The 26,088-nt window shown below is 40.6% G+C and overlaps 1 protein-coding gene across 1 annotated transcript in view; it reads right to left on the reverse strand.

Annotated features, from left to right (window-relative positions):
• The window catches only part of CPXM2 (carboxypeptidase X, M14 family member 2), an 85,181-nt gene that overhangs the window by 22,421 nt on the left and 36,672 nt on the right, over positions 1-26,088 (reverse strand). The window contains exons 5-14 of the mRNA XM_031059883.1: positions 21,289-21,373; positions 20,834-20,984; positions 14,424-14,512; positions 11,634-11,757; positions 10,538-10,734; positions 9,534-9,713; positions 8,102-8,399; positions 3,782-3,921; positions 2,538-2,637; positions 2,004-2,038 (exon numbers count right to left, since the gene is read on the reverse strand). Of these exons, the coding sequence (XP_030915743.1) occupies positions 2,004-2,038; positions 2,538-2,637; positions 3,782-3,921; positions 8,102-8,399; positions 9,534-9,713; positions 10,538-10,734; positions 11,634-11,757; positions 14,424-14,512; positions 20,834-20,984; positions 21,289-21,373 (1,399 nt within the window). The remainder of the gene's footprint in view (positions 1-2,003; positions 2,039-2,537; positions 2,638-3,781; positions 3,922-8,101; positions 8,400-9,533; positions 9,714-10,537; positions 10,735-11,633; positions 11,758-14,423; positions 14,513-20,833; positions 20,985-21,288; positions 21,374-26,088) is intronic.

A 26,088-nucleotide genomic window follows, 5' to 3' on the forward strand; every position in this document is an offset into this window, starting at 1 on the left:
GCAGGATGCACATTCCCTGTTTCCACTTAGGAGCAAGCAGACAGGAGTATTTCTGTCAGCTGTCAGTGCCCAGAATTCAATACCAGGCTAAAAGGTTGGGGTTTTCTGCAAATCAGATTAAATCCAGTAAAAAAAAAAAATCAGAACAGATGGCAAAAAGAAACACAATTAAAAACACAGACAAATTTAGTAAATAATAGGTTTGCTGAAATAATAGGTTCCAGTGGGAGCAGGCTGGAGGCAGACTGCATCCATACCCACCTACTGGGGCTGGAAAGGGATTGCCATGTCTGCTTTGATAAAATAACAATGCATTACAGGACAAAGATAGCATTGCTATGAATTTAATATGTCAGACTACTCCAAAAATTCTACAATTAAGAGAAATGTCCTTTGAGCCTGATAGGACAGGCCTTAGTTACAATGAAGTAATTGTAAAAGTGCAAAAGCAATTTTTACATTTAAATGTGCCAAACTGCACTGATTTAAATACATTATAAAAATCTTTCTAATGCTTTTTTACCAACAAAAGACTCTCCAGGAAACCTGGCCATAGTGCTGCATACTCAAAGCATTAAGTAACAACTTAAACTCAATTTTCTGTATGGACCAGGCAGCCAGGAGTGAGGCTGGAGAGTTGTAATACCAGAATTATGCTTAGCTTGGACTAATTAAATAAACATTTATTAGATAAATATATTTAATATATTAAATATTACTAAATGCTACTTCAAAATTCTTGGGGTTTGGTGCATAAAGTATGCTGAAATCACTGCAAACTTACCAAAATATTATTAAAAATTTCTCTGGACACTGTGTGAAATTAAATTAATTACACTTTGGTTCAGAAACCACACAGAAGCACCTGTCTTTGAAGTCTGGCTGTGACACAGAAGTGTTTTACCAGGAAGGAACTGCACATTTCTTTATCAATATTTACTTTATAATTTCCCAAATTACAGGGAGCAACCCCCAAAACTGCCTTTGCACCATGGAGGGGGAAAGGTGCATTTGTCCACACAACTGAACTCTTTTTGAAGAGGTTTTTTTCATGGAGTCCAGCCCAAATCTGACTGTAACGACATGGAATCACTCGGACTTAATCAATAGTTACATCTGCATTGAGGGAAAATGGAATAATTCCCCACAAAGCTCTTGCTCCTGGAATCAATGCCTTCAATTAGCCCATTAATGGTGTTAGCTGAATGTCAGCATCCCTCTCCTTCCATCAGGGATATTGTATCCAGGAGAAAGCCAAACCAATCTGCTTTTATTTCAGTCCACAGGAAGAAGTAAAGGAATTTTCTCAAACCTTTAAATGTTATTACAGGGCTTTCATAGGCAACTTCTGTCTGGCTCTACGGGGCAGCTGACCACGTTAATGCAGCAGTGAAACAGCAGAGCTCTGCTCACTTGAAACAAAACTTTTGTGAATAGAGGTTCTGGCCATAATTCTTCTCCTGCTTGGCCTATTTTTACATCAAGGCAACTCAGAGGTTTAAATGGGCACATTTTTCATTTTAAAAGGTATAAATGAAAGGAGACTGCTGACAATTTGCCTTCTTTCTCTGGAGTTATACATGTCATTTTAGCTTTTTGGCTCCAGCATAAATCCTCTAGTTTCAGGGACTAATGAGACGTGTATTGTTATCTGGATAATATGAAACAAGATAGAACTTTTATGTTCCCAATTCCACAGTGATTCCAGAGTGTGAGCTTAAATGTCTCATTAAAAAGAAAAATTAAAGGGAATGAAATAGGTACTTTTATTTTTACTAACAAGTGCAGATGGCCTTGAGCCATAGAGGCCCAGCAATAAGTCAAGATGTAAATAGCTGCAAGATTCCCTGACTGTTACAAGGTGGATTTTGGGATCTTGCACATTTATTGCACTTTATTTTTTCTTTTTTTCATGACAATCCAGAATACAGAGAGCTGGAGATTAATCACATATTGCATTAACTCAGAGCAGTACATTAATTTTGTTAACAGAGTAACCCAACCCACACTTTATGGCAGACTTTCAGCACTGCCAAGGCTTCCAAGACAGGAAAAAACAGCTGATTACTTTAATTCCCACTGTCATTTCCCAGTGGTCCCATTTTGAAATATTTAAGGCAGAATCATTATTGCCTAATTAAGTATCTGTCATTCAATGCTTTCTTTCACAATGGAGACACAGTAGCACTGAAATTTATCATAAACTAAGTTAGATGTTCCAGGATTCATTATTGGCTCAGATCACCTCTTGTGGCAAACATGAAAGATTTGGAAGTCACAAAGCTCTATGATATTCCAGGGCCTGAAATCAGTTTGTGTGTCCAAATCTGCCTCACTCTGTGCCTCAGTGGCAAAGCACATGGAAGGGGCAGCAAATGAAAAGCACAGAACGCCAGTAAAGAGATAAAACCCCATAAAATTAGCATTCAAAACACATGTGGATGTGGTACTTAGGAACATGGTTCAGTGGGTTTGTTTTTAAACCACAAATCTGTCCTTTTGCAATGATATTTTGTATTTTTGGTTTTTTTTTTTACCTGTGCGAATGTCATGGTTGACGCCTTCCACTGAAATAACAGCATTTGGGATTCCCTTCCCATGCACATCTTTCACAATGCCTTTGATGCCACGATGGACCTGGGAAGAGAGTAAAAAAACCAAGTAAATATTCCACAGCAAAGAACAGTAATATTCCTAGGAACTTACAATGAATCTTTAATTCCATAAGTGAATTATATTTCTTTATTCCTACTTTATGGCTCACCACATTGTGGAACATCATTATTAACCCTGTAGCAGCCCTTCAGGCATTTACTTGTGAATCAGTTTGTGAATTTTGTTAGGATATCTGAGGCATCAAATTCAAGATATAGATAAAAAGAACAGATGAAGCAACAGACACAATATTGGGGTCTTTTCCAGCAGGCCTTTCTGGCAAGCTCATCACCCACATCACATTTTCAGAAGCTTCATTATTTTATTCCCTGAAGTCAAAGCAGCCCGGCTGAAGTGCTATGTCTATCAAAAACACCAATAACCACATAATTAGTCATGCAAGAAAAATAGTAGGTGTTGGAACCCTAGCTGCTAAGAATTTTAGACTTTCTGTACTATCAGGCACTGAACTCCAAAAAACCACTACATTTAACCTAAAATCATAAAAAAACTTCCAAAATTAAATAATAATGCTAAAATTATAAGTGTGTAGTTTAAATAAAAGTGTAAAGTATCACATAATAGAAAACTTAAAGTTTAATGTTTTAGAATATAATAATATATATAAAATAAAAGTTTTAAAACAGAAAGTAATCCTTTTTCTTCACTTTCTTCTTAATAAATGTAAGTAGTATTATATAATTAAATAAAAAAGTGCACATTAAAAAACACAATTAATAAATTAAGTTAAAAATAAAAATAATTTAAGTATCATTTCTTAATTAGACAATTTATCCTTAAAAACCCTTATTAAAAATACTACTCCATTTTTTAGTTGATTAGTAAAATACTACAAAACTCACAACTTATAAAACTAATATAAATAAATATAAAAATATATAAATATTATAATATATCATTATATATTATAATATAATTTTATATATTAATATAGCATTATATTTTATTATATATTATATATTATATATTGCATGTTATAATAATATCTATTATAAATATTATCTATTATTAATGTAAATTATATTACTAAATATATACATAGAAAAATTAATATAAATAAAACTAATAAACATCTAAATCCAAACAAAAAGTGCCAGGTGAATACCTGTTCCATAAAAACAATCAGGGACTCGCGGTTGTTTTCCCACTCCTCTGGCAGCTCGCTCTCGTGGGGATATTTGTCACAGCCAACGTAGATGGAGAGCTCAAAGCAGTTTGTGTGCAGGTAGCTGAAGTCATTGATGCCTGACAATATTGGGGAAAAAGGGAACAACTTCATGACCTTTTTCATCTATTGGTCAGATCCGAGTTTTTACACAAAGTAATGTAACTTCTCTAAACACAAGTTGGGTATTCATCCAGCTGGCTTAGCCTGCAGATTTGGAAGGGAAAAAAGGTTTTAGAAATGCCAGATGTTCTGTAACAAAGCACCAGAGTGCTCAAGGCCAGGTTGGACAAGTGTCCTGGGCTGCAAGGTGTGGCTGGGGCTGTGTATTCTATCACCATCTCTCAGAGCTGGGGCAGTTCTCTGCACTTCATTGAGCAGTTTTCTTTATCTGTCCGACAGCCAATACTCCCTCCAGGAGATCTCTTCTGTTCATGGGCCATTGATTATTAATTATCTTCTGTCCACGGCCAGTGAGTGTCCCTGCAGGGCTGATCAAATTCCAGCATCCCATGGGGAGATGCTCCGCCCAGGGGAGGAGCCAAGCATTCCTACCTGGATCCAATCTGAGCCTGGAGCAGCACAGCAGCCTTTGCCCCCTGCATTGCCAGAGGAGCAGCTTTCTGCTGCCCTGCATTGCCAGAGGGAGCCCAGGCCCATCTGCAGCAGCCCTGGAGCTGCAGAGGAAAACTCCCCCCTTGTGCAGGATCCCTGCTCCAGCAGCAGCACAGCTGGCACTGCAGGAGGGCTGAGCCCCCATGGGATGGGGCTGTGCCACCCCCTGACACACAGGGGGCAGGGCCTGCTCTGACTCTAGCAGAGTTGTTTTGTATTACTGCATTGTTTATTTTATTTTTATTTTCTTCCCTAATAAAGAACTGTAATTCTTGCTCCCATATCTTTGCCTGAGAGCCCCTTAATTTCAAACTTACAATAATTTGGAGGGAGGGGGTTTACATTTTCCATTTCAGGGGACACTCCTGCCTTCCTTAGCAGACACCTGGCTTTTCAAACCAAGACAGCAGGGCTTGGAGGAATCTGGGATAGTGAAAAGCTGCTCCAAGCCTGGGGTGGAACTCCATGAGTTTTAAGGACCATTCCAAACCAAACCCTTCTGGGATTCTATAGATGGAGAAGATGGGGACAGCCCAGGGAAAGGTCTCTCTCTACAAGAAAAATTTATGCTTTTTAAAGAAAGCACTAAGCATTCCTAATCCTGGACATTACCCATGGAGCAGCTCTCCCTTATGAGTGCCCTGGGTAGAAATGGAATTGTCTGTGTTGGGTGGCAGGGAGGTGCAGCTGTTCACCCAATTCACAGAATTCCCATTTGATAGAACCCTGAATGCCAGGACACACAGCTATGTGCTCACAGGGGCTGTTATGTAAAAGTGATTTATCAGAGCAGTTGGTGAAAGAGTTCCTCAGTCTGTTTTCCTCCCTGAGTAACCTAACTGAGAGAAAAGCCAGAAAAATCAAGGCAGTAATAATTATTTTAGGTCACATATGGTGTCTGTAGTTTGTAAGAAATGAAAGGGGATCTTTTCTCCCTATCACTGTGCTGCAGAAGACTGGGATCTGCACTGTTGCTCTGCAATAGGAATTTCCATCAGAAATATCTCCTAATCAAGCCCCAGGAACCCCAGTGCCTCCAGTCTCTGAGAAGCTGCAGTTTAATTCTGCATTTCAGACACCACTGTAACCTTTGCAAAGGCCTGGAGCTCTAAGGAGGGCTGTCTTTACATACACAGCTCGAACATTTCCATTCTGCAGGTTTCTCTCCCGTTTCTCACCATTATTTTTCCTGCTTATTAGTTCTCCACTCTCACACAGATAACGAGATACAGAACATGAACACTAGAGGAAGAAATTCTGTGAGCTTCATTTCTTGTTCCACCTGCACTTCTAATAAGAAAATATTTTAAAATGTTTGTTAATGATCATTAATTGTTATTTTTTAAATAGCAAAGATTAGCAGGAGTTGCATTCACCGAGTGCTTCTGACCAAGAAGAGTTAAACCAAAATCCCTGCTCCTGTCCAATTAGCACAGAGCAGTAGTCAAGTATTTAATGAGCCCTCAGTGCCTTCTGGAAGCAGAGCAGGAGGATTATATAATACAGATGTTAAACTTTTCACTTTTGTTGATGGGGAAAACCTTAACATCAGCCAGTGGCATATGCTACTCTACATAAATGTGCTTCCCCTCCACTTGAGAAACAGCCACAATTATTTTCCCCTCACATACTGTATAACATCCTGATTAATCTGCTGTGAAATGTTTTGCCATACACACTAATTGCTCAGTTTTAATACATGCATTTAAGAAAATGGCTTTGTGTTGCCAAGAGTGACTCTTTCCTAGTGCCTGAACATGCAAATCCAGCCTCAAAAACACAGGAAATAAAATTAAATCAATCCCCTTTTTTGCCTCTGTGCAGTTCATCCAGTGCAGAAACTTTATATGTAAAATTGCTGGAGAACTTGCACTCACTGCAGTCAAAATAATGTGCAGGAAATATCATGGCTGGGTTCTAAAGGCATGAGGAAATGCTGGGTATCTGTAGTGCACACGCTTCTCTAGAGACGGAAATGAAATCTAATATTCCTAAATTAAATAAATATTAGAGATTTATTTGATATTTAAATAAATATTAAATATTTTCTAAATTAAATTAATCTAATGCCATCTAAATTTTCCCATGGCATGAGCAGTGAGAAGTTTCTGTGCAGGACCACTGCAAGGAAGCAGGTGGATGAGGAGAGGGGCAGTTTCAAAGTGTTGTACAATGAGGAGATGCCACTCACACAAAAGGATGGGTGGGAGAGAGAGCTTCTGCAAGCACTTTTTTAGAGGTCTTACCATAATGTAACAGAGCAGGACATAAATCATAATTAAAACATCATCAAGAAATAAAGCAAATCAGATGAAACAAATCCAAAATGTAATTGGTCCTAAGAAATCAGGGTAATATTCAGCATCTATATATTGTCCATCTTTACTTAATGGAACTCAGTAGGACAGCTGTAAGTGACAGGGCCAATGTCATCTTTTCTGGATTGATTCACAATGATGTTTCTTATAGCACTTAGGAAAATTAAATTCATAAATTAGATAATTAAGTGGTCATGTCAGGTCTCAGAGAATGCTTTAGAATCTGCAGAAATGTACGGGATTGTACTGTCAGACCTCAGAGTTCAAGGCTTCCCCCAAACTCACCCAACACTTTTTAAGCTCCTGAGAAAATATTTGAAAAGCTAATTCTCAACTATAGCCTTTAAAGGATGGCCAGCACTAACTCCACATGGGCCAACATAAAAGCCATAAAGCCACGTCCAAAATCCCAAAATGTTTACACAGTGGAAGTACCTGCAGGTTCCAAACACGAGCCAGGTTCAACTAAATCTGGATTTCAGAGACACTGGCCTGCATCTGTTTGCCATTAGTGCTGCTCCTGTTGTCAGCCCACTGGTGGCAGATGCCTGTCTCATTTCCTAATTTCAGGGAATATGTTGCTTGATTGATGCACTTAGAAAAACACGAGGATTTTGAGCAAAGGCAAACATGCTTAATGCTGTTAAAAATGGGTTTCTAATTGGGCTTTCCTTGAAATGGAGGTTTTGGCCACACTACAGGCCATGGCTTCCCCTCTGTGCTCCTTAACAGGGTGACAGGCTTGGGTGTCTGCAGATTGATCCAGGCTGTGATTTATCCTGGCAGCAGGAATGCCTGTGGAGCCCATACAAAATTTAAGTGTAAGGACATCCAGGTGTTTTAGAAATAAAAGAGTAGCAGGCAAACAGTAGCTTTTTATGGCATTTCATTGCAGCAGCCAGTGAATGTGAGTGAGGGCTGATCTGAGGCCGAGTTCAGTCAGCAGGAGGCTGCAATCAGGATTTCCTAATCTGTGAGCCACTGGAATCTCTCCCTGAAGCCCCTGCTTCAGCTCTGACACTGGCTGTGGTGCTTGGCAGCAGTTTTCTTCTTGTCACCTTGTGTGGGGTCTTGGACTGGGTTGGTTTCTTCCTGACAAACAATCTTGAGTGCACAGACTTCTTAAAGCTACTGTTCTGCACGTGCATTTTTGGGAAACTGGGCTGCAAAAGAAGCAGTCACCAGGTACTAATGACAGCAGCGGCATCTGGAAATATTCCTCCTGGAACACACATTTTTACCGCCGCTGCCACTGCAACGCACACCAGGCAGCGCTGGCTTTACCCTAATTAGCAAGCAAACACCAATTGGAGCTTCTGCCACTTACTTCCAGCCACGGTGTGCCACGAGGCTCCGTTGACAGTGCCGTCCTCCTTCTGGAAGTCCTCGGTGTGGCAGGCTCTCCTCCTGGCATCCGTCATCAGGCGGTGCGTGGAGGCGTAGGAGTAGGCCAGCCAGCGGAACACGTGGTCGTCGGGGGTGGGTGTGTAGTCCTGGGTTTTCCACATGGACCTCACCATGTCGTAGGGATAGGCCACCACCAGCTCTCCCCCCTGCAAGTTGCCACCCAGCACAAAAGGGATTTTTTCCATCCAGGCGATGATCGCCCGCGTCTCCACCGCCACCTGGGGGGAAAAGCGACAGCAGATCTGGTTCAGCGTGGAAATCTGATTGTGCTGCTTCAAAGGAGAGCAGGATCAGGAGTTCCTGAGTGTGAGGGGCCAGCAGAAGGGATGTGGGCAAGGAGAAGGCCTTCTTTAAATTATTATGCTTGTCAGCCCTCCTTGGGAGGTCACAGACAACACTTAAGAGCTAACAAAACCTTCACCATCAGTCATTTATGGAACAGGAACATCTATGTCGAGTGAGGCCCAGAGCAGGAACTGACAGAGGTGTCAGATGGTGACATTGCTCCCCCTCTTTGTTTCCAAAATAAGGGATTTTAAACATAGAAATAAAGGCCATAAATTAAACACAGGAAGCTTCACCTCAAGATGAGGATGAACTTTTCCATGAGGGTAGCAGCGCACTGGAACAGCTGCTCAGGGAGGTCGTGGAGTCTCCCTCTCTGGAAACATCCCAAACCCACCTGGATGTGTTCCTATGTCACCCTGCCTTGGACTGATCTCCAGAGGCCCCTTTAAACTGTAACTGTTCTATGATTGTGTGGTTCTAAAGTACTAAAAACTGCCACAGTGAAGCTGATATTAATAGTGGCCATTATATTTAAAAAGTCAGGCCAAAATAAGTTAAATTTCTGGCATTACAATCCAATAAATGACATTAACGTAAGCCACAGCACTAGGTTTGCATATACCTGATCTGTTGCTGTGTTTTTTGAGATAAGAATATATTTCAAGTAAGAGCAAGTAAGAAAATCCCAGGACAACTGGGATTTCAAAGAGCTCATCTATGCCACAAAACCTGGGAGAAGCCTGATCCACATGGCTGAGCTCATGTTGTGCTTCTTCTTGCCTACCTTGCTGCCTAAAAGTTGGGTTTGGAGTCCTTCAGGTTATTGCAATAGCTGATGGAAAAGAAAATCCTCTAGGAAACACTTTCTTCCTCAAGACCTGGCTCTAAATCCTGGGGGAAATGGTGCTTTTTTGGCGCATTTTTATTTCCACTGACATAAAGGGAATTATTGACTTAGATCAGGTGTGGAACTTCACTCCCAAGTTATCCATTTATTGAGAAATGTAAATCTCGCTCTCTCAGCACATCCCAGCCTTTGTGTCCCCTCTCCTGGCCGTACTCACTGTGGCATTTTCGGACAGGTACCAGTCAGGGATCGGGATGTGATGGTTTGGAACTTTTCTTTTACTCTTCTTCTGATCTTCTGACTCCCAGAGCAGAGAGTTTAGGTCAGGGAAGTTATTGTTGATGTCAATGCCATCCTGAGTCCATCGTCCTAGAGACCAGCCCCCCAGTTCTGAACCCTTAGATTAAAAAAAAAAAAAAGAAAGAAAAAGAAAGAAAATTAAAAATTAATGTTCATTTAGAATCCAGAAACCTGTGAGCCCCTGCAGAATGTTTGGGAATGTCCCAGAGATAATTCTATACAGAGAAATGGAAGATTAATTATTTAATTAACTGAATTAAATCACTGGCGCTTTTTAAAAAAAATTGTATGAAATCTTGAATGAGGTGAAGGAAAATCCATGAAAATTTACTTGAGGGTAGCCAAAATATATCTCTTAATGGAGACAACAGACATTCCCTCCCATGACTATGATTTTGACTTTCCTATTCCAGTCTTCTGCAGACTGCTCTGGAAGATTTTCCAATGCATTTGACCAGCCCCTGCAATTTTTCCTGCTGTCTGTCTTCATCCAGACTGAATTATTACGATGCCCAATATATCATGCTCTCCTTAAAGGCACACTATAAAATTTCAGCTGTGGAGGAATGCAAATGTTCACGTGCTGAGCTGGGTTTCTCGTGAGAAACAGATTGCATGGATTTTCCATTTTCCATAATGGTGTTCCCATGGCTCTGTACACCTCAGGATGGTTTGCTCTGGCAGTCTTTGTGACCCTACTTTCATGTTCATTTTCCTGTTAGCCAACATCCCATCAAACACTGTTTCTTTCATCTTTTTCCCAAGATGGCTTGTGTTTACTTTGATGTGCCCATCTTTTCACTTTTAAATTTTGATCGCTCGCAAAACATGATCTTTGAAGAAAATAAAGACAAGAGGAGCATTTCTGATCCATCTGCTGGAAAGAAAATAATTCCTTGATGTGCTCATCACCCTAATTACCGCTTTATAGGCCTTGTCATATCCGTCAGGGTTCACTGAGGGCAGCAGGTGGATCCTGGTGTCCTGGATGAGGTGCACAATGCGTGGGTTCCCAGCCAGGTATTCCTGGCACATGAACTGCATGAGCAGAAGGATCAGCTCTCGTCCAAGCACTTCATTCCCATGAGCTCCTGCAATGTAGTGGAATTCTGGCTCCCCTGTGGAAAAAAAGCACAGAGCAGAGTTGTAGTCAGAGCAGCAAATCAAATCTCTATCAAACAGCTTCAATGTCAATCAGCAACATTTCACTTCAGGAGTGTTGGAGAAATGTCTCAGCTGCACAGATGAGAGGTGAAAATGTCCCTTTGGAGAAATAAATTGCTTTCTGTTGCTATTTTAGAACTGACTTATGAATTAGTGAAATCTAAAGCCACTGGGTAAAACCTCTAAAACCCATATTTGATTAAACAGATCTTTAATTATACTCACAACTTCAGCATGTTAGAGGTAGATTTTAACAGTTTTGATGGTCTAAAAGTCACATAAAAATACTTTTCTAGAAGAGAATTTCCTAACAACCAATCTAAACACATTATCAGGGTGTTCATGGATACAGCAAAGCACAAAATTCCTTTATTCCAACAGCTGTCCCAGGCACTATCACAGTGAGAAGGACCAAAGACTGAATGAGTTTCTTCTATGCTGAAGAATTATGTCATGGTAGGAATTTGAACCCCAGACCTCATGAGTGAAAAATTATTTGAAGATTTGACCTGTCCGTGCTTGCAATGCATTAAGGTAAATTTCTATCCATAGCCACATCAATGCCATAACTAAAATCCATCCCCCAGTATTAAAATTCACTTTTATTTTATTACTGTGAAGAATAATCATTAAAAAATTTGATCCCACATTCAAAATGTCCTCTATTTGTGCTCACCCTCCCCTTCCCAATTTAGAACTACAGCACTGAGGTTCCTCCCACATACATTAGAAATCTTTGCTGCCATAAATATAATTCCATCAGAGATAATTAGTGCAGATATGGAAGAGGAGGGGGAAAAAAGCCAAATCCCAACACCCCTTCAACAGATTTAGTAAAGATTAAAATCCTAACCAACTTCGTGTTCTCCTGGGTTGTCAGAAATCTCCACTGCATACAGCTTCAGTCCTTGGTGGCTTTTTCCAATATTGTAAATTCTTGTGATATTTGGGCACATTTTATTCACAGTTTTCATCAGCTGCCAACAAAAAAAAGAGAAAAAAAAGAACATATTTAGACAATGCAGCATCAAAATAGATCCACGATTAATTGGTTCATTCTAAATTGGATGTGGCACAAACTCTTCATTTGCTTCTCTGATTACCTCTTAGTAGTAAAAACTTAATGTTTAGTTCAGGAATTTATAGCTCTGCTATCTCATTTTTAAAACATTGTGCCATGGAGAGTGATTAAAATAATGGAGAGTGATTAAAAAAAAAACACACTCTGTGAGGTACTGTAGATAAGGGACTTGAGGGGACCCAGGGTGTCAGTGCACAGAAATGCATTTATTTTGCAGGTTGCCACATTTCAACAGAAATATGAATTTTTCCACTCTGCCAGCAAGCAGAGATATTGCATTAAAAGCAGTTCTATTTTAGCTAAAGGCTCAAACCCTGCTGTATAAATAATGTTACTGACTCAGACCTGTGTTTACTAATTTCTCTCCTCGCACCTTCTTCAAACTGAAGCAAACTGAGCTGGCTGCGATGGTTCCCTGCATCCATGCAGCTCCACAAGCTGAGAAATGGGGAATGTGAGCCTGCTGTCTCAGAGCTCCTCTGGAACTCCTGACTCTGAAACTTCCACGTGCAGGAGCTTTCCTGACGTGCCTGGCACTCCAGTGCTCAATGGATACCAGGAACATCAATTTAGAAAAGTGGTTGAAAGTATGGAAATGCTCATTAATAGTGAGAAAAATGCCCAGAACCAAGTTCAAAGTCTGTTACATACAGTGGAAATATTTGTGTTGGCCTCAGCAAACTCCCCATCATCTCTTTAATTGCAAACATGTGATTATTTTCTGAGTCAAAGAACTTTTCCTGCATTAGACCTTTGTAGTAACATTTACTATGACTCTTTTGGTAACATGTAATGCAGTGGAGTTAATGGAAATAAAATGCTGAAAATCAACATATCTCATATTTGATATTCTCATTTCCTACAGATGGCACAATATTTCACCTATGATCTGGGTTTGTTGTCTCAAAGACAAGGTTGTACTCAAATACCCACCTCAAACATGTAACAGCTTCCTGCACCACATTAATATGTACAAATACATGCACAGAAATGAACAAATAAGAAATATTTTGGGCTGTGAAACAATCCTGCACACAAAACACAGCGAGGGGTTCCCATTGACTGGAAGAAGAATACTGAATGCTCTCTTACAAGGAGAAAACTGGAGCTGCAAATTTCATCTTCCTAACCAGAGAGTTCTATTAAAATAACCTGACACAGAGAAAAATCCCTCCCTCTCACAAATACTTGACTTATTCCAATGTAATGTGATGCTTCCAAAATATGGCCCAGGGAACACCATCTCCTCCTCCCTCAGTGTTGATAATAAATCAAAACCCAGCATTTTTCTAGGATGGTTTGTGGTGAAGTAGCCATGAAAAGTGACAATAATGCATATTTTGGGGGTTGGGGATGTTTTTGATTGTTGTTGTTTGTTTGTTTTTAATAAGAAGTTGACTCTGGCAGTTATTATTCCATATTGCACTGTAGTTTTGAGAATGGTTTTGGGTATGTAAGATTTGCTGCAATGCAACCCATAATATTCTGCCCATCAGCAATTAAAATCCAATGAGCTCTAAAAAAATTAACTATTTTGACACAGAAGAAAACAGAAATTGGGAGAGCACACAGTTCACAATTCTCCAGCACGATCACAGATTTTCCTTTTGTATGAAGAGTGCAAAAACATTCTGGTTTAAACCCGTAGTTTTTTTCCCCAAGATGTTTCTAACCTGACCAACCTGTCTTTCTGCAATGACAACATAAATACATTTTATTTTATTGTTTGTGACAGTAATTATGCCAATTGAGTTCCTACTCGTCTAATCTTTGTGCTAAGAAATATAGGCCATGAAATCTCTACCAAAATAAACGTGTGACTCAGTACACAATTGCTCAATAAAACCCAGTGGTGATTCATGCAGCATAAATACACTGAAAACCCAGCACACAGCAAGTGATTCACACACATCAAGTCCAAACATATTATCTTTATATTTGAAGAGAAAGTGGGCAGAAATATTTCTTCAGGACAACCCACACTTGTGTCTGTGGTGATATGAAGCAAGATTAAAAACAATAACAAAGCCAAGAACTTGTTTGAAGTTAAAGGAACAAGATTAAGAACGCTGGTAGGTTTAAAATTATACTAACAGAGGTTTTTTTTCTGGTGTTTCTGGTGAATTTCTGCTGATTTTCACAACTGTGAATATGGAATTGGACTCTAGAGTTTATTCTGATTATTCAAACCCACAGAAATAGATGAGAAAACTGATGGCTAAATCAGAGTCAAATCTAAAAGGAGAAATAACTCTTTCATTCACCACTCAAATACATATGGAAGAAAAAGAGTAGCACATTATATGAAAATACTTCCTCTGTCACACAGTGTCACCTCTTTCAGGTTCATTTATGTACAAATTGAGACTTTGGGACTTTATTGGACTGCTTCTTTTAATAGATTAAAACAGAAAAAAAATATTTTAAAAACATATTTCAGACAGAGTTTAATAATATTTTCAAATGCAAGCAATATTGTAATTTTTGTGGAATTCAGATTCCACAGGGCAGAAAAGCCTGCACACATCAACCCTCCATCACACACCATCCTTCTTTGCCTACCTGCCTCATCTCCTTGTAGTTGTGATGCTTAAAGTCCAGATTATCAGTGGTTGTCATTTCATTTCTTCTGTGGTAATAATTGTTTGGGTCTGAGAAAAGAAAAAAAGGAGTTTTCTCATGCTTAGGGATTTCAAATATAGAGGTGCTTTGGCACAATGCATGTAAGGGACATGGAAATCTGAATTCCACTGTCCTGTGTGTATCTAAAACAGGTTTTAAAAAGCAAAACTCAGAGAAACAACTAATTTGAAATATTTCTAATCACTGCACGAATCAATTCATACAGATGCAAACAAAAGCAAGGAGGCACCAGCTTTTCAGACAGCTCCTCTGCACAAAAAAACCAAACTTCAACAGAAAAGCAGAAGGGCAGCCTTAGGCTGCAGAGGAGGGAAAAAGTCATTGGGAAATGATGAGTCAGATGCAAGATAAAAGAGTGGAAGAAAAATCAAATTAGAGGAAAAAGCCACAGTAAATGCTTTGTGTCCACTCGATTAATTTACTATTGCAAGAATTTTACTTTTCCTGATGAGTATTTTCCAAGTCCATGCACTGATTGCAAAACATGGAAAGGAATCATTTGGCATATTAAGCATTACTAATTATCTTCCAAAGGAGTTCCTGTGGAAGTCAGAGGTGTTTGTTACTAAAAATTTACATATTCACTTATTTATGGATATTCTTTATAGTTTGTTCATTTTGAAGTATCAAAGGAGGATATGTGGTTAGAAAAGAATCTTTTGTCTCCTTGACATTCCAGGCCCTTCACCTGGAAATAAGACCCAAAAACCAAACAGGCCAAGGCTGTTATGGCTCAGCTTTGAAGTTCCTGATCAATGTGCTCCTAGCCTAATCTATTATGATTTATTTTCAGAGACAAACAAGTCTATTTGGAAAACATCAGACACATTCCTTAACTTGCCACATCTGGGATGTCTGGAATTCTGAGTAATCATTTGTCAAGCCAGTGGCTGTCAGGCTTCTATGAAAAATTGTTTCCCTTCACACAAAATCATCTTCATTGGTTTAAAATTATTGGGGGAAAAGAGAAATATGAAAAAGTCTAAATGTCATCCTTATTGCAACACAAAAAGACACTGTCTCTAGAGAAAAAAAATTGTTTTAAACCTTTATATTCCCATAATATCACCTGTCAGCTGTGACTTTTTTTGTGGGGGAAAAAAAAGAACAATTCTGAGTAGGAAAAATATGTAGTTACCATCCCACAGCAACAAATCCTTACTGAAATTATGGAAAATTCACAACAGTGCAAAATACTTTATAACATTTTTAAGTTTCATATTTCTGTCATCAAAACCACTAAATATTCCCATAAAATTCTAAAGTTTGGGGATTTTTTGCACTATTTAAGGTATTTATGAAATGAAATGAAACATGCAGGTCCCATTAAGCTTCACAGTAACATGACCCATCCTTGTCTGCACTTCCATTTCCTAATTTACAGCAGAGATGCTGGAAGGTCAGTTGAAGGCTGCTCTACAAATATGACAGAAAAATGTCCCCAGAAAAATCTGGTCTCATCAAAACCCATGTTTATTTGTAGAAATTGCTCATTGATATACTGATGAGAAATGGAAATCATAAAGAAAACTCCCACTTCTTCTCAAAACAGACAATGTGTTCAATGCCCCACAGAATATCTTCATCATTGAAAAAATACCTCCTTTTATTTTTTTATAAAAATATAAAAATAAATGTCATAAAACTGACAGGATGTCGAAAGTTTCTGTATCCCCATGAGCCAAAATATACAGCAACCGATTTTTTTCCCTGATACTTTAATCCCATGCCTTTCAAAGCCTGGCTCTTTTTCCATACATCAAACACTAATATCATGGGAATGACTGTGAATGCTGTAGAGTTGGTGGAAACTTAAAAAAACTGCAGTGAAAATGATGGTATCTCTGGCCCTTCCTCAACAACAGAGCTCAATTTGACAGTTCCCTGGGGAATTAACACTCATACTTTGCCAGGCTCTGCTGCAGCCTGCTGGGACAGCTGGATTTCTGCTGCAGCAGGAATACAGATTAGAACATTAAAAGCTAAAGTGTAGAAAGGCAAGCAAGGCTTGCACACAGCTGGATGGGTCCACTTTAGCAAAAACTATTTTTTTAATAAAACTTAGAATAAAAGACTGAAAAACTTAAACTACAGAAGATTTATAGGAGAAATATACTGATTTATTCACAGAAATTCTGGAGAAAATCTCTCTTTCTTCCATGGAGAAAAGATCCCGCAAAACTGTGGCACTCACATTTATACAGAGGGATATATTAGCTTTTTTGTACCACTAATCTGTCTGTACATCACCAGTAGAGGTAATGAAGTTTGCTGGGAGAGGCACCTTGTGCCCTCCATCCTTCTATTCTTGTAAAGATGGACAAGTGACTAAAGCTGTTAAATCACAGATTCATAGGAGCACAGAACGGTTTGGGTTGGAAGGAACATTAAATCCCATCCAGTGCCACCCCTGCCATGGCAGGGACACCTTCCACCATCCCAGGGTGCTCCAAGCCCTGTCCAGCCTGGCCTTGGGCACTGCCAGGGATCCAGGGGCAGCCACAGCTGCTCTGGGCACCCTGTGCCAGGGCCTCACCACCCTCAGAGGGAGGAATTTCTTCCCAAAATCCCACCTAACCCTGCCCTCTGGCAGTGGGAAGCCATTCCCATTGTCCTGTCACACCAGGCCCTTGTCCAAAGTCTCTCTCTCCATCTTTTTTTGTAGCTTCCCTCAGGCACTGGAAGGCCACAGTTACATCACCCCAAGGCTTCTCCTCTCCAGAGTGAACAATCCCAATTGTCTCAGCTTTTCCTCATAGCAGAGCTGCTCCATCCCTCTGGTCATCTCTGAGGTCTCCAACAGCTCCACATCCTTCTGATGCCTCAGGTTTTGGCTTTTCTATTTTTCAGATTCTGTGCTGCTTTAGTGTGTGGGTCTGAGCTTCACATCAGGGCATGGTGAGCTCTGTGCACAGAGCAGGGAGACAAAACAATTCCTGCTCCAGCTGGGCACCAAGGACAAATGATCCAAATCTCAGCCCAAGAGCACAAACCCCGTGGGCTGGAGAGAGAAAAACAAGCAGGGTGGGACTGCAGGGGCTGAAGCTGGAATGGGACAATGAACTGCAAGGTGCAAATGGAGCAGAACTGATCCCAGTGACAGACCCCGTGCCCGGCCGTGCATTTTGGGGCCATTTTGGTTCATCTTGGGTGCAGCCCTGGCTGGGCTCTTGTGCTGCCCAAGGTGGATCCATGGAGGAGATCCTTGGAATAAATCCCTGCTTTATTCTCTAGCTCTGCCCAGCCTCTGTTCTAGGGCAGCCTGCACAAGGCATCATTACCTGTGCTGGGGACCCCAAAACTCCAAGTGGGTTCACGCCATTGCAGCATGAGGGCTCTGAAAATTGCCCAGAAAAAGTACCAAAAGTACCAGAAAAGACGAATTGCTTGGCAGTTGATGAAAAAAATAAAGGATATTTTCAATTATTACAGCTCTACAGTGCCCCAGCCAGTGAGGCCCTGATGCTTCCAGTGAGTTTCAGCTTCTCAGAAGTGCTGTTCCAAATGAAGGCAATCCAAAGGTTTCAGAGAAGTTTTTAATAAAAAGAATGTTCTGGTTTAAATCCCTTAGACTGCCTTTAAAACCCCAATGTGCTGTTTAACAAATGGCTGCATTTTTTTTAATTTCCATGTAATTTAAGCGAATTTGACTTGTCTTCACTAAATTGAACATCTCACAGACAGCACATGTGTAATCTTGAAATAAATCCACTGGCAGCCACATCAGGTGATTCTAAGTTTTTTTCCACATGATCTATTTCATGGCAGCCTCATGAGCATTGCTCATGAGCATTAACATCACACATGAAATCAGCAATGAAATAATATTTTTCAACTATAAACTGATTCTTTTCTCCTTTTATTCTCAGAAGTAGGTGCTGGATTTAGAGCTGCTGTTGACATGGACATTTATAATGAAAGATACCTGTAAAAAGTCACGTTTTTTATCAAAAAATGAACAGAACTTTAGACTTGACCAGGTAGCCTGGCACTAAGAGAGAAGCAGTAAAAATAAGACTGAAGCCACTGCAGAACACACAAAAGTACTCCATTACAGAGCTGTTAAAATTCTTTTTTTATCTTGGGTTCAAAGTAATGGCATGATCATGGTACCAGTGATAGTTTTCTATATAAGAACTATTAAAAATTAAACTCCATCACAAATTTATTCCGTTAAAATAATTGTCTCTTGCCTTGAATACTCTACAATATAAATAAATGCATGAAGAACTCAACTAATTTTCTCTCTCCAATCTCTGGGTGCTGTTGATCACATATAATTTTGTTTTGACCTTCCTTAGGTTTGAGGAAGAGAAGGCAAGGAAAGCACATCCATCCGTCTGAGGCAATTGCAAAAGATTGTGTGTGTCAGCCTCCCTCTATGTAAATACCAGCATTTTTGGAAAGTGGAGAGGGAATTAAATGTTTTTGGGTTTTGTCCTCTTTTTGCCCTCTTTTTTGAGACATGGCAGCACTGATTGTTGTTACAGGTAAGATTTTCTGGCATCTTTCCTCCACAGAGAAATGTCTTTCTCTTGGTGAAACAGCAAATCCTTTCTGTTGCCCAAAGACAGCACTGACATACTTGGACAACACAGCTTTGTATTTTTCTTTCTTTTTTTTAGAGCTACTGTAACAATCTAGAAAAGGTTGTTTGTGCACACTTGCCTAAGATACAACAAAAATGTATGCTATGGATAAGATATAAGCATTTCACTGATAAAAATTGCAATTATCTTATATAATACTGATTAGATAAGCTGTAACTTCTCTGTTCCAGTTGTCCAAACAATGTTTTATCATGATTTATCCAATTTTTAGTGCATCTAGCATATGCAGCAGGTTTTATGGACAGACTCCTACCCACAGGAATGGGTTCTAGCTGTCTTTAACCATTTCCATCTCATTCAGACAGTGCTAACCTAGAATATCAATCTTATTCAGGTTTTTTCTTTCCCTTTTATCCTTTCTCTTTATTCCTTTATTACTCTCCCTTGTGAGCCTGCTTGATGGAAAGCTGGTACAGAGCACAGACTGAACGCAAATGGTTTAATATATTCAGGGATTAATGAAGGCATAAACCCTAAAATCACAAGTCTAGAAGACACGAAAAGAAATTCAGAGTTATGAAAAATGGGTTTCTTTCCTTCCACCCTCCTTTAGTTGTTGGGGTATTTCCCTATGCCCTAGGCTTTGGAAAGGCTAGAAGTGTGAGAATTAACAGAGCTCCACCTCCTGATTTTGGTGAATTTAGGAAAATTGGTCATTTTTATGGAAAAAAAAAACTGTCAGAAAAGAAGAGCCCTTGATTTCCAGTCCCACAGTCAATACAGAGTGTTAGAGCAGCACTGTCAAAGTCTCTGCTCCCACAGCCAAACCATCCAGATATTTAACTTGCAATGAGCAAAATGGCACCAATAAAGGGTGAGGAATCCACTTAGAGGGAGCTGCAAAAACGTGTCCCATCCTAGAGGAAGAAAATGTGCTTGGAAAGGCCTCTGGAACCTGGGGAACAGCTTTGTCCTGGGCACCTCGCGTGCGACGCGCAAAATGAGCAAGGAGAAAGAAATACCAGCTCTTTCTGAGCTAAAAAGATGGGTCAGCACTTATCAAAACCTATTAGTTCTTCAGTCCAATTACATTTTGAATGAACACACCCCATTCCTATTGTGTTTCTCAATGAATGATTCTGGTATTTTCTTTCAGGAATATACTGAATCAGCCACTGCGGGCAATTAACTCAATAAATGACTACCAGGGGGATGCTCTGATGCTGTTTCCATGTGAATCCAAGATCTGTGAAAAGCTGGAAGAGCACTCAGCAGGACAGTGCTGAAAGTGGGGATGTGTTCCCAGCTTCACCCACTGACACAGAGCCATGAAGCTGAAGGGTAACAAATGCCAGCACTGCCAAGCAGAATCTGGCCCTGGATGGGTGTAAAGCCAGTAAAAATCCAGAGTAAAAAACTGCTGCACTCAATAAAAATCACCTTTCCAAATACTGACATTTTTGCTTTTTTTCCTGTTTAGATGCAACTTTAGGGGAGAGAAAGGAATCATAAGAATTTACATACAAATTGCCCTGGAAAACAGTCAGATCACCCATGCAATCTTGTTTTTTTAATAAAGGCACTTACAGATACTATGGCTTGCATATCAAAACTTATCCTGATACTGTCTGTGGGCTTGGGCAGATATTTCTATTTCTTTTTGTATAATCCTACTCGCTAAAGATAAATATTATACCAAAAGCAAAGCCGTCCAAAGGAAATGCACTTTTTGAGTCCTGCCACCATGCCATGCCAAGATGAATTACCAAAGGCCCTCACCTGGCAAGGGGCAGCCCAGGATCTCCAGCCTCATGCAGATGCTGCCCTCCTGGAACCAGGAGCGGGGGTTGATGCGGATGTAACGCGCCACCAGCGGCACCGGCAGCATGTTCAGCACTGGGATCTCCTTCTCACTGTTCCCTTCAAAAATCTGGCCAGGACAGACAGGGGGAAAGAAAGGACAACATCAGTGCTTCTAACTGCTTCAGAGTGGTTTTGGTAAGAGAATGTAAATGTAAAATGTAAAATCACCTTTCAGGTCCAGGCTGATGGTGGCTCGGGCCAGATCTGCTCTTTGAGGATGGCAATTCCCCCATTTCCCCGGGCAAATCTGATTCTGTACCTTGGGATTTGCTCTTTAAATCAATGAGAGATGCTGCCATTGACTAATCTGTGGCCATCCCCTGCTTTCCCACCTCTGCTCTTCCTCATAAAACGTGTTTTGTTTTACTCACCACATCTCCAGATTCGTTCCGGACAGCAGTCCATGCGTGGCTGTCATTGCTCACCAACACTCGGTAAGAGGTCACCCAGTTACTCCTTGAAAAAGAGAATAAATAAGTTGCTTTCCAGAACTTAGAATGGCTGCACATTATTTAATATAATCAAGCTTATAAGGCTGCTAGCAGTGGAAATCCCATTTGGCAGAGTCATGCCAATCTGGATTCAACACACTGCTCAAAAAGCCTGGCACAGAGAAGCAAAATCCTGGTGAGATAATATTCTGGGATTCCAGGGGGTGAGAGACTTGCTGCTCTCCTCTCCTTTTATATGCAGAGTTTGGGATAAATGGCTTATCTAGAACAGATTTATGCAGTGTTCAAAGATCATCTTTTCAGCTGCAGAACATTTATTAGTTCTGCTGTTATTATCAGAGAGGATGGGAAAAAAGTAATAAATCCTCAAGGATGAAACATCTGTGAATTTCAACCAGCAAAATTTCCATTTCTTTCAATAGAAGAATAACTGGTGCCTGCAGTTATTCTTGTATTTATTAGCAAGAGACAGGGACAGAGAGACAATTGATCACAGGACTACTGCACTCCTACAATATCCTGATCAATCCCCAACAGGCTGATTTTTCTAATGTCATCTGATTTACAGCAAAATCCCCTTTCATCTATAAAAGTCAAATACTTCAGTTATGCCTCATCTGGATCCTGCTAAAGAAGAGTATAAGGATTTAAAATGTTGCTTCCTTTATTCTGGATTAAAGCTGTGGAGTTTCACGCTGCTTAGGCATTACCTGTGGACAGGTAACAATGTGTGTACAGGGCTGGAGAAGGCTGGAGAAGGCTGGAGAAGGCAATGCCCAACTCTCCTCCCCATTTGTTACTCAGAAAGAGCAACAGTGATTTGTTTTTTCCCCCAACACCTGGTTTCAGTAGGCAGGGACTTGGAGGAGAGTTGTGGCTTGGAGGAACATTTGTACCATGAAGTCAGTCCAGGATGATTAAATTTCATATTTATGTGCAACCAGCAGGGCCCTGGAGCTGCTCTTCTTCAGCACAGGTTCTCAGCTAAGCTACAGTCCCATGGCTGGGAGGGAAACCAGGGCTAGGAAAGCTCTTGGCACTGGAGAGAAGAAAAGGGGACTTTGGGGCAGGTGGTGGAGAAGCAGCAGAGCATAAAAAATTGGAGATCAGGAGTGCCTGGAAGGACAGACACACCTAAGGACTTCCCCTTGTACTGCTCCTGTACAAATACAGCTTTGATTTGTTTTGTTTTTTTCTTTTAAAATCAACTAACAATAGCAAACTACTTATGAGCACACACTCGCACATTGAACCCACTGTGCCTGTGTTTAGGGACAAACCAGCCTTTATGTGCTCACTAAAGAGTCAGGCTTCTAATGAAGACCAAAAAGGGACAAGGATGGAACAAGGGTAAAACCATCAGCCCCAGCTCACCAAGCCTTGTATAAAACAGACAACTGAGTTTTTTTACACATCTGAAAACAAAGATGAGGCAAATTATTAGTAGGATTTGGAAAATCACTTCTGGACATTCTATACTAATGCCCCCAAAAGTAAAAAAAATGAGATTTTGAAAAAAAAAACCAACAAAATAACAACTGAACAAACCCAGCTCTGTTTTAGACACTAAACCAGTCCTTTGCAACTCTTTCACCAGCCTCCTTCAGTGAATAGACTTTGCCATTCATGTTAGATTAAATGGAAAAATCTTGACTATTGCCAAGCAGACAACTTTTTGTTATGGCAATGAAAAGAAGGGTACATCTATCACTTGTAATGCACACAACTTTAGTATTTGGTAAACAACTGTAACAAGTTAGCAGCACTCTGAAAATCCTAATTGTCTGCCTTTCAGTGGAAGGGCTCCTGGGGCAGGAGATTTACTGCAGAGCTGAGAAGTGCCGCGCTGGCGTCTCTAAAATTTGGCTGTAAAATGATAAATGACACACAACAAAATAAACAGTGACTTCAGCATGCTGGATAAGTTTCTCCTGACTCTTGCAAAGAACTTTCTTCCCTCAGCTTCTCTGTGTTCTCAAGTTGAAGAAAGGCTGATTTACTTCCATCAAATAAAGGAGCTGACAAGAGGGAAGGAGAGGGAGTTGTGACGAGGACATGGGAGTGCCAGGAGAGAGGTGATGAAAGAAAGTAGGTTTGGATCAGATATTGGCAAGAAATTCTTGGTTGTGAAGGTGGTGAGGCCCTGGCACAGGTGCCCAGAGCAGCTGTGGCTGCCCCTGGATCCCTGGCAGTGCCCAAGGCCAGGTTGGACACTGGGGCTGGGAGCACCTGGGACAGTGGGAGGTGTCCCTGCCATGGCAGGGGGGGAATGGGATGATCTTTAAATTCCCTTCCAGCCCATTCTATAAAATGGCCAACAGTAAAACTCTAAAAAGAGGAAAATAGCTTTTTCTGAATTACCAGGAAAATATAAGCTTGAGAGCAAAACTCCTGGGTTTGAAGGGGGTGCTGGCGGCACTGTACATATTCAATGCAGATAAAATTATATTGAGCTTTTTGCTTGTTTTTTTTTTATTTCCTTGCTCATTTTTTTGGGAGTTTGCATGAGCTTTGCATAATTGGGTTTTTTACTGTTCTTCATCATCTCTCAAAATCAGGCTAAGTGACCAAAAGAGGCAACACCACAAACCAAATAACAGCATTCCTTCTGAAGTATTACAGAACTTTTTTCACTTCAGCCGCACAGATAAAATTAGGAGGGCAAACACAGCACATCCATATTCATTACTCAACATCTGCACAAGAAACTCAGAGCACTAAAGTCACATAAAACCACAACAACTGTGGACAGACTTTTGTAAGAAAATCATGGCACTTACAGGATGTTTAAAAGAACAAGCTTGCTTTACTGGCATGAGAAAATGTTGCTGTCACAGTAACATTTCTAAGCTGGGACTTTCATTTAACATATTTTGATTTTCTCACTCCCTACCATTAGAAAAGTTCAAACCTCTCCCAAAGGAAAACATATACAAGGAGTCGTGCACATTTTCCATCTTGAGTGGCAACAAGCAACGTGCTATGGAGGGGCAGAATGCAATTAGAATCCTAATGGACTGCATCCAGTCTTGGACACTGGCAGGATAGAAGGACCTCAGAGGGTCATGAAGAAAGGTAAATCAGTGCAATGTATGAAGGTACACACCATGGCGTGTATCCATTGTGTCTGCCTGTGAGCAAAAAGCAGAATAAAAACATCACAGGGGTCAAATCCTTCTCTCACTGGCACTGCATGCAAAGCTGCCTCCAGGGGCTTAAATCCTTCCCCCTTTTCCCCCAGTGCCATAATAAAAGCAGCTTCTGATAATATTAAGGAGGCTCCTGTAAATTGAGACTCCTCTGGGAAATGGCACCTTCTCCCTAAAAGCCACATCCTCCAAGCTGGGGAAGGGGAGCCCTGTGTGTGCTCCTGTGGTCAGAGGATCTGGGAAAAAACCAGCAAAGCCCTAATTGACTGAGTGTCTTCAAACTCCAGACACTTCCACAGCTCCAGGCCAGACAAGAACTCCCTAAATCCTCCCAAGAGCTGCAGTTTTCCCTCCCCTGTGCAGCACAGGAGGGCTGCTGACCCCAGGGAGCAGCTGGATGCTCCAAGAACAGCATTTCCTGGGATGCAGGAGTTCCAGACACACCTGGTTTATTCAAGCAGGCACAGGAATCTGAAGCTTTTTTGTGGCAATCCATCAGAGGAACAGGGCAGCTAAAGCCAAGCCTTGTGCTAGGAGAGGTATTGGGGAATTTTGTCTGTGTGATCACCTGGTGACACCAAGATCCATCTCCTCAGGTTTGGGATTTGCAGACAGGGATTTCTGTCACATCCAATCTCTTTGGAGCCCATCAGCACTGAGCAATAAAGCTGTCTAAGGAAGGCTGAAATAAAGCTGTAATGTTTTCCAAGACTCAGGATGTCCCTGCTGTTGTTTCAGAGAAGCTTTTCTGGTTCCACTCTATAAAATCTCCCAGGACATACCACTGCACTCCTAAAAGAAAACTACAGATATTTGCTGGGTTTATAGAGCTGAGGAGACAGAATTCCAGGGAAGTCCTAGGCCAGCATTCACAATAGAGAGCATTAATTATGGAGCCTTTCTTGGCACAGGGCAAGGCAACCCAAAGCCACTGTGTGACAATCCAGGAGTGTTTGAGGTTACCCCCAGCGCATCACCCTCTGCCACAAAGTGCCACTTCTGCCTCACAAATTTCCTCCATGCTGGAAAAACATCACAAGGTACAGATTTGACAGGGAATCAGGTGCATCCCTTTTAAAAAAAGCCTTTTAAAATTTATAGCAGCCTTATCTCTTCATACACAGCCTATCTGAAAAATCTCAGTATCCACTGACAATATTAATCAATTCCTTTCAGAGACAGTAAATGCAAAAATCAAAATATGATCCAAATGCACTTAATAGGGTGGATTTTTGAATTATTACTAATTATTTGATTTTTATCTGTAATGCACTGGCCTTAGACAAAGCTTATTTCAACACCTTCAGTTTCAAATTCAGTCTTTTGTGATGCATGAAAATGTCCTGCTTTTCCATTTTTATCCAAAAAAGAAAAGCTGAGGGATTAAATAACTTGCCCAGGGACAGAGAGTAAACCTGAATCAAAGCAGAGAATTAAAAGCAGATCTCCTACAGCTTTGGCAGGTTGCTGTCCCAATAATCAGCTTTTCCTTATCTAACTACAGCATCAGCTACTGAGAAAAAGATCATGGGCAGCACCTGCACAACAAAACATCTTCCAGCTGAGCCTG

This window comes from Geospiza fortis, unplaced genomic scaffold, assembly GCF_000277835.1.
Source record: "Geospiza fortis unplaced genomic scaffold, GeoFor_1.0 scaffold452, whole genome shotgun sequence".
Classification (NCBI taxonomy): domain Eukaryota; kingdom Metazoa; phylum Chordata; class Aves; order Passeriformes; family Thraupidae; genus Geospiza; species Geospiza fortis.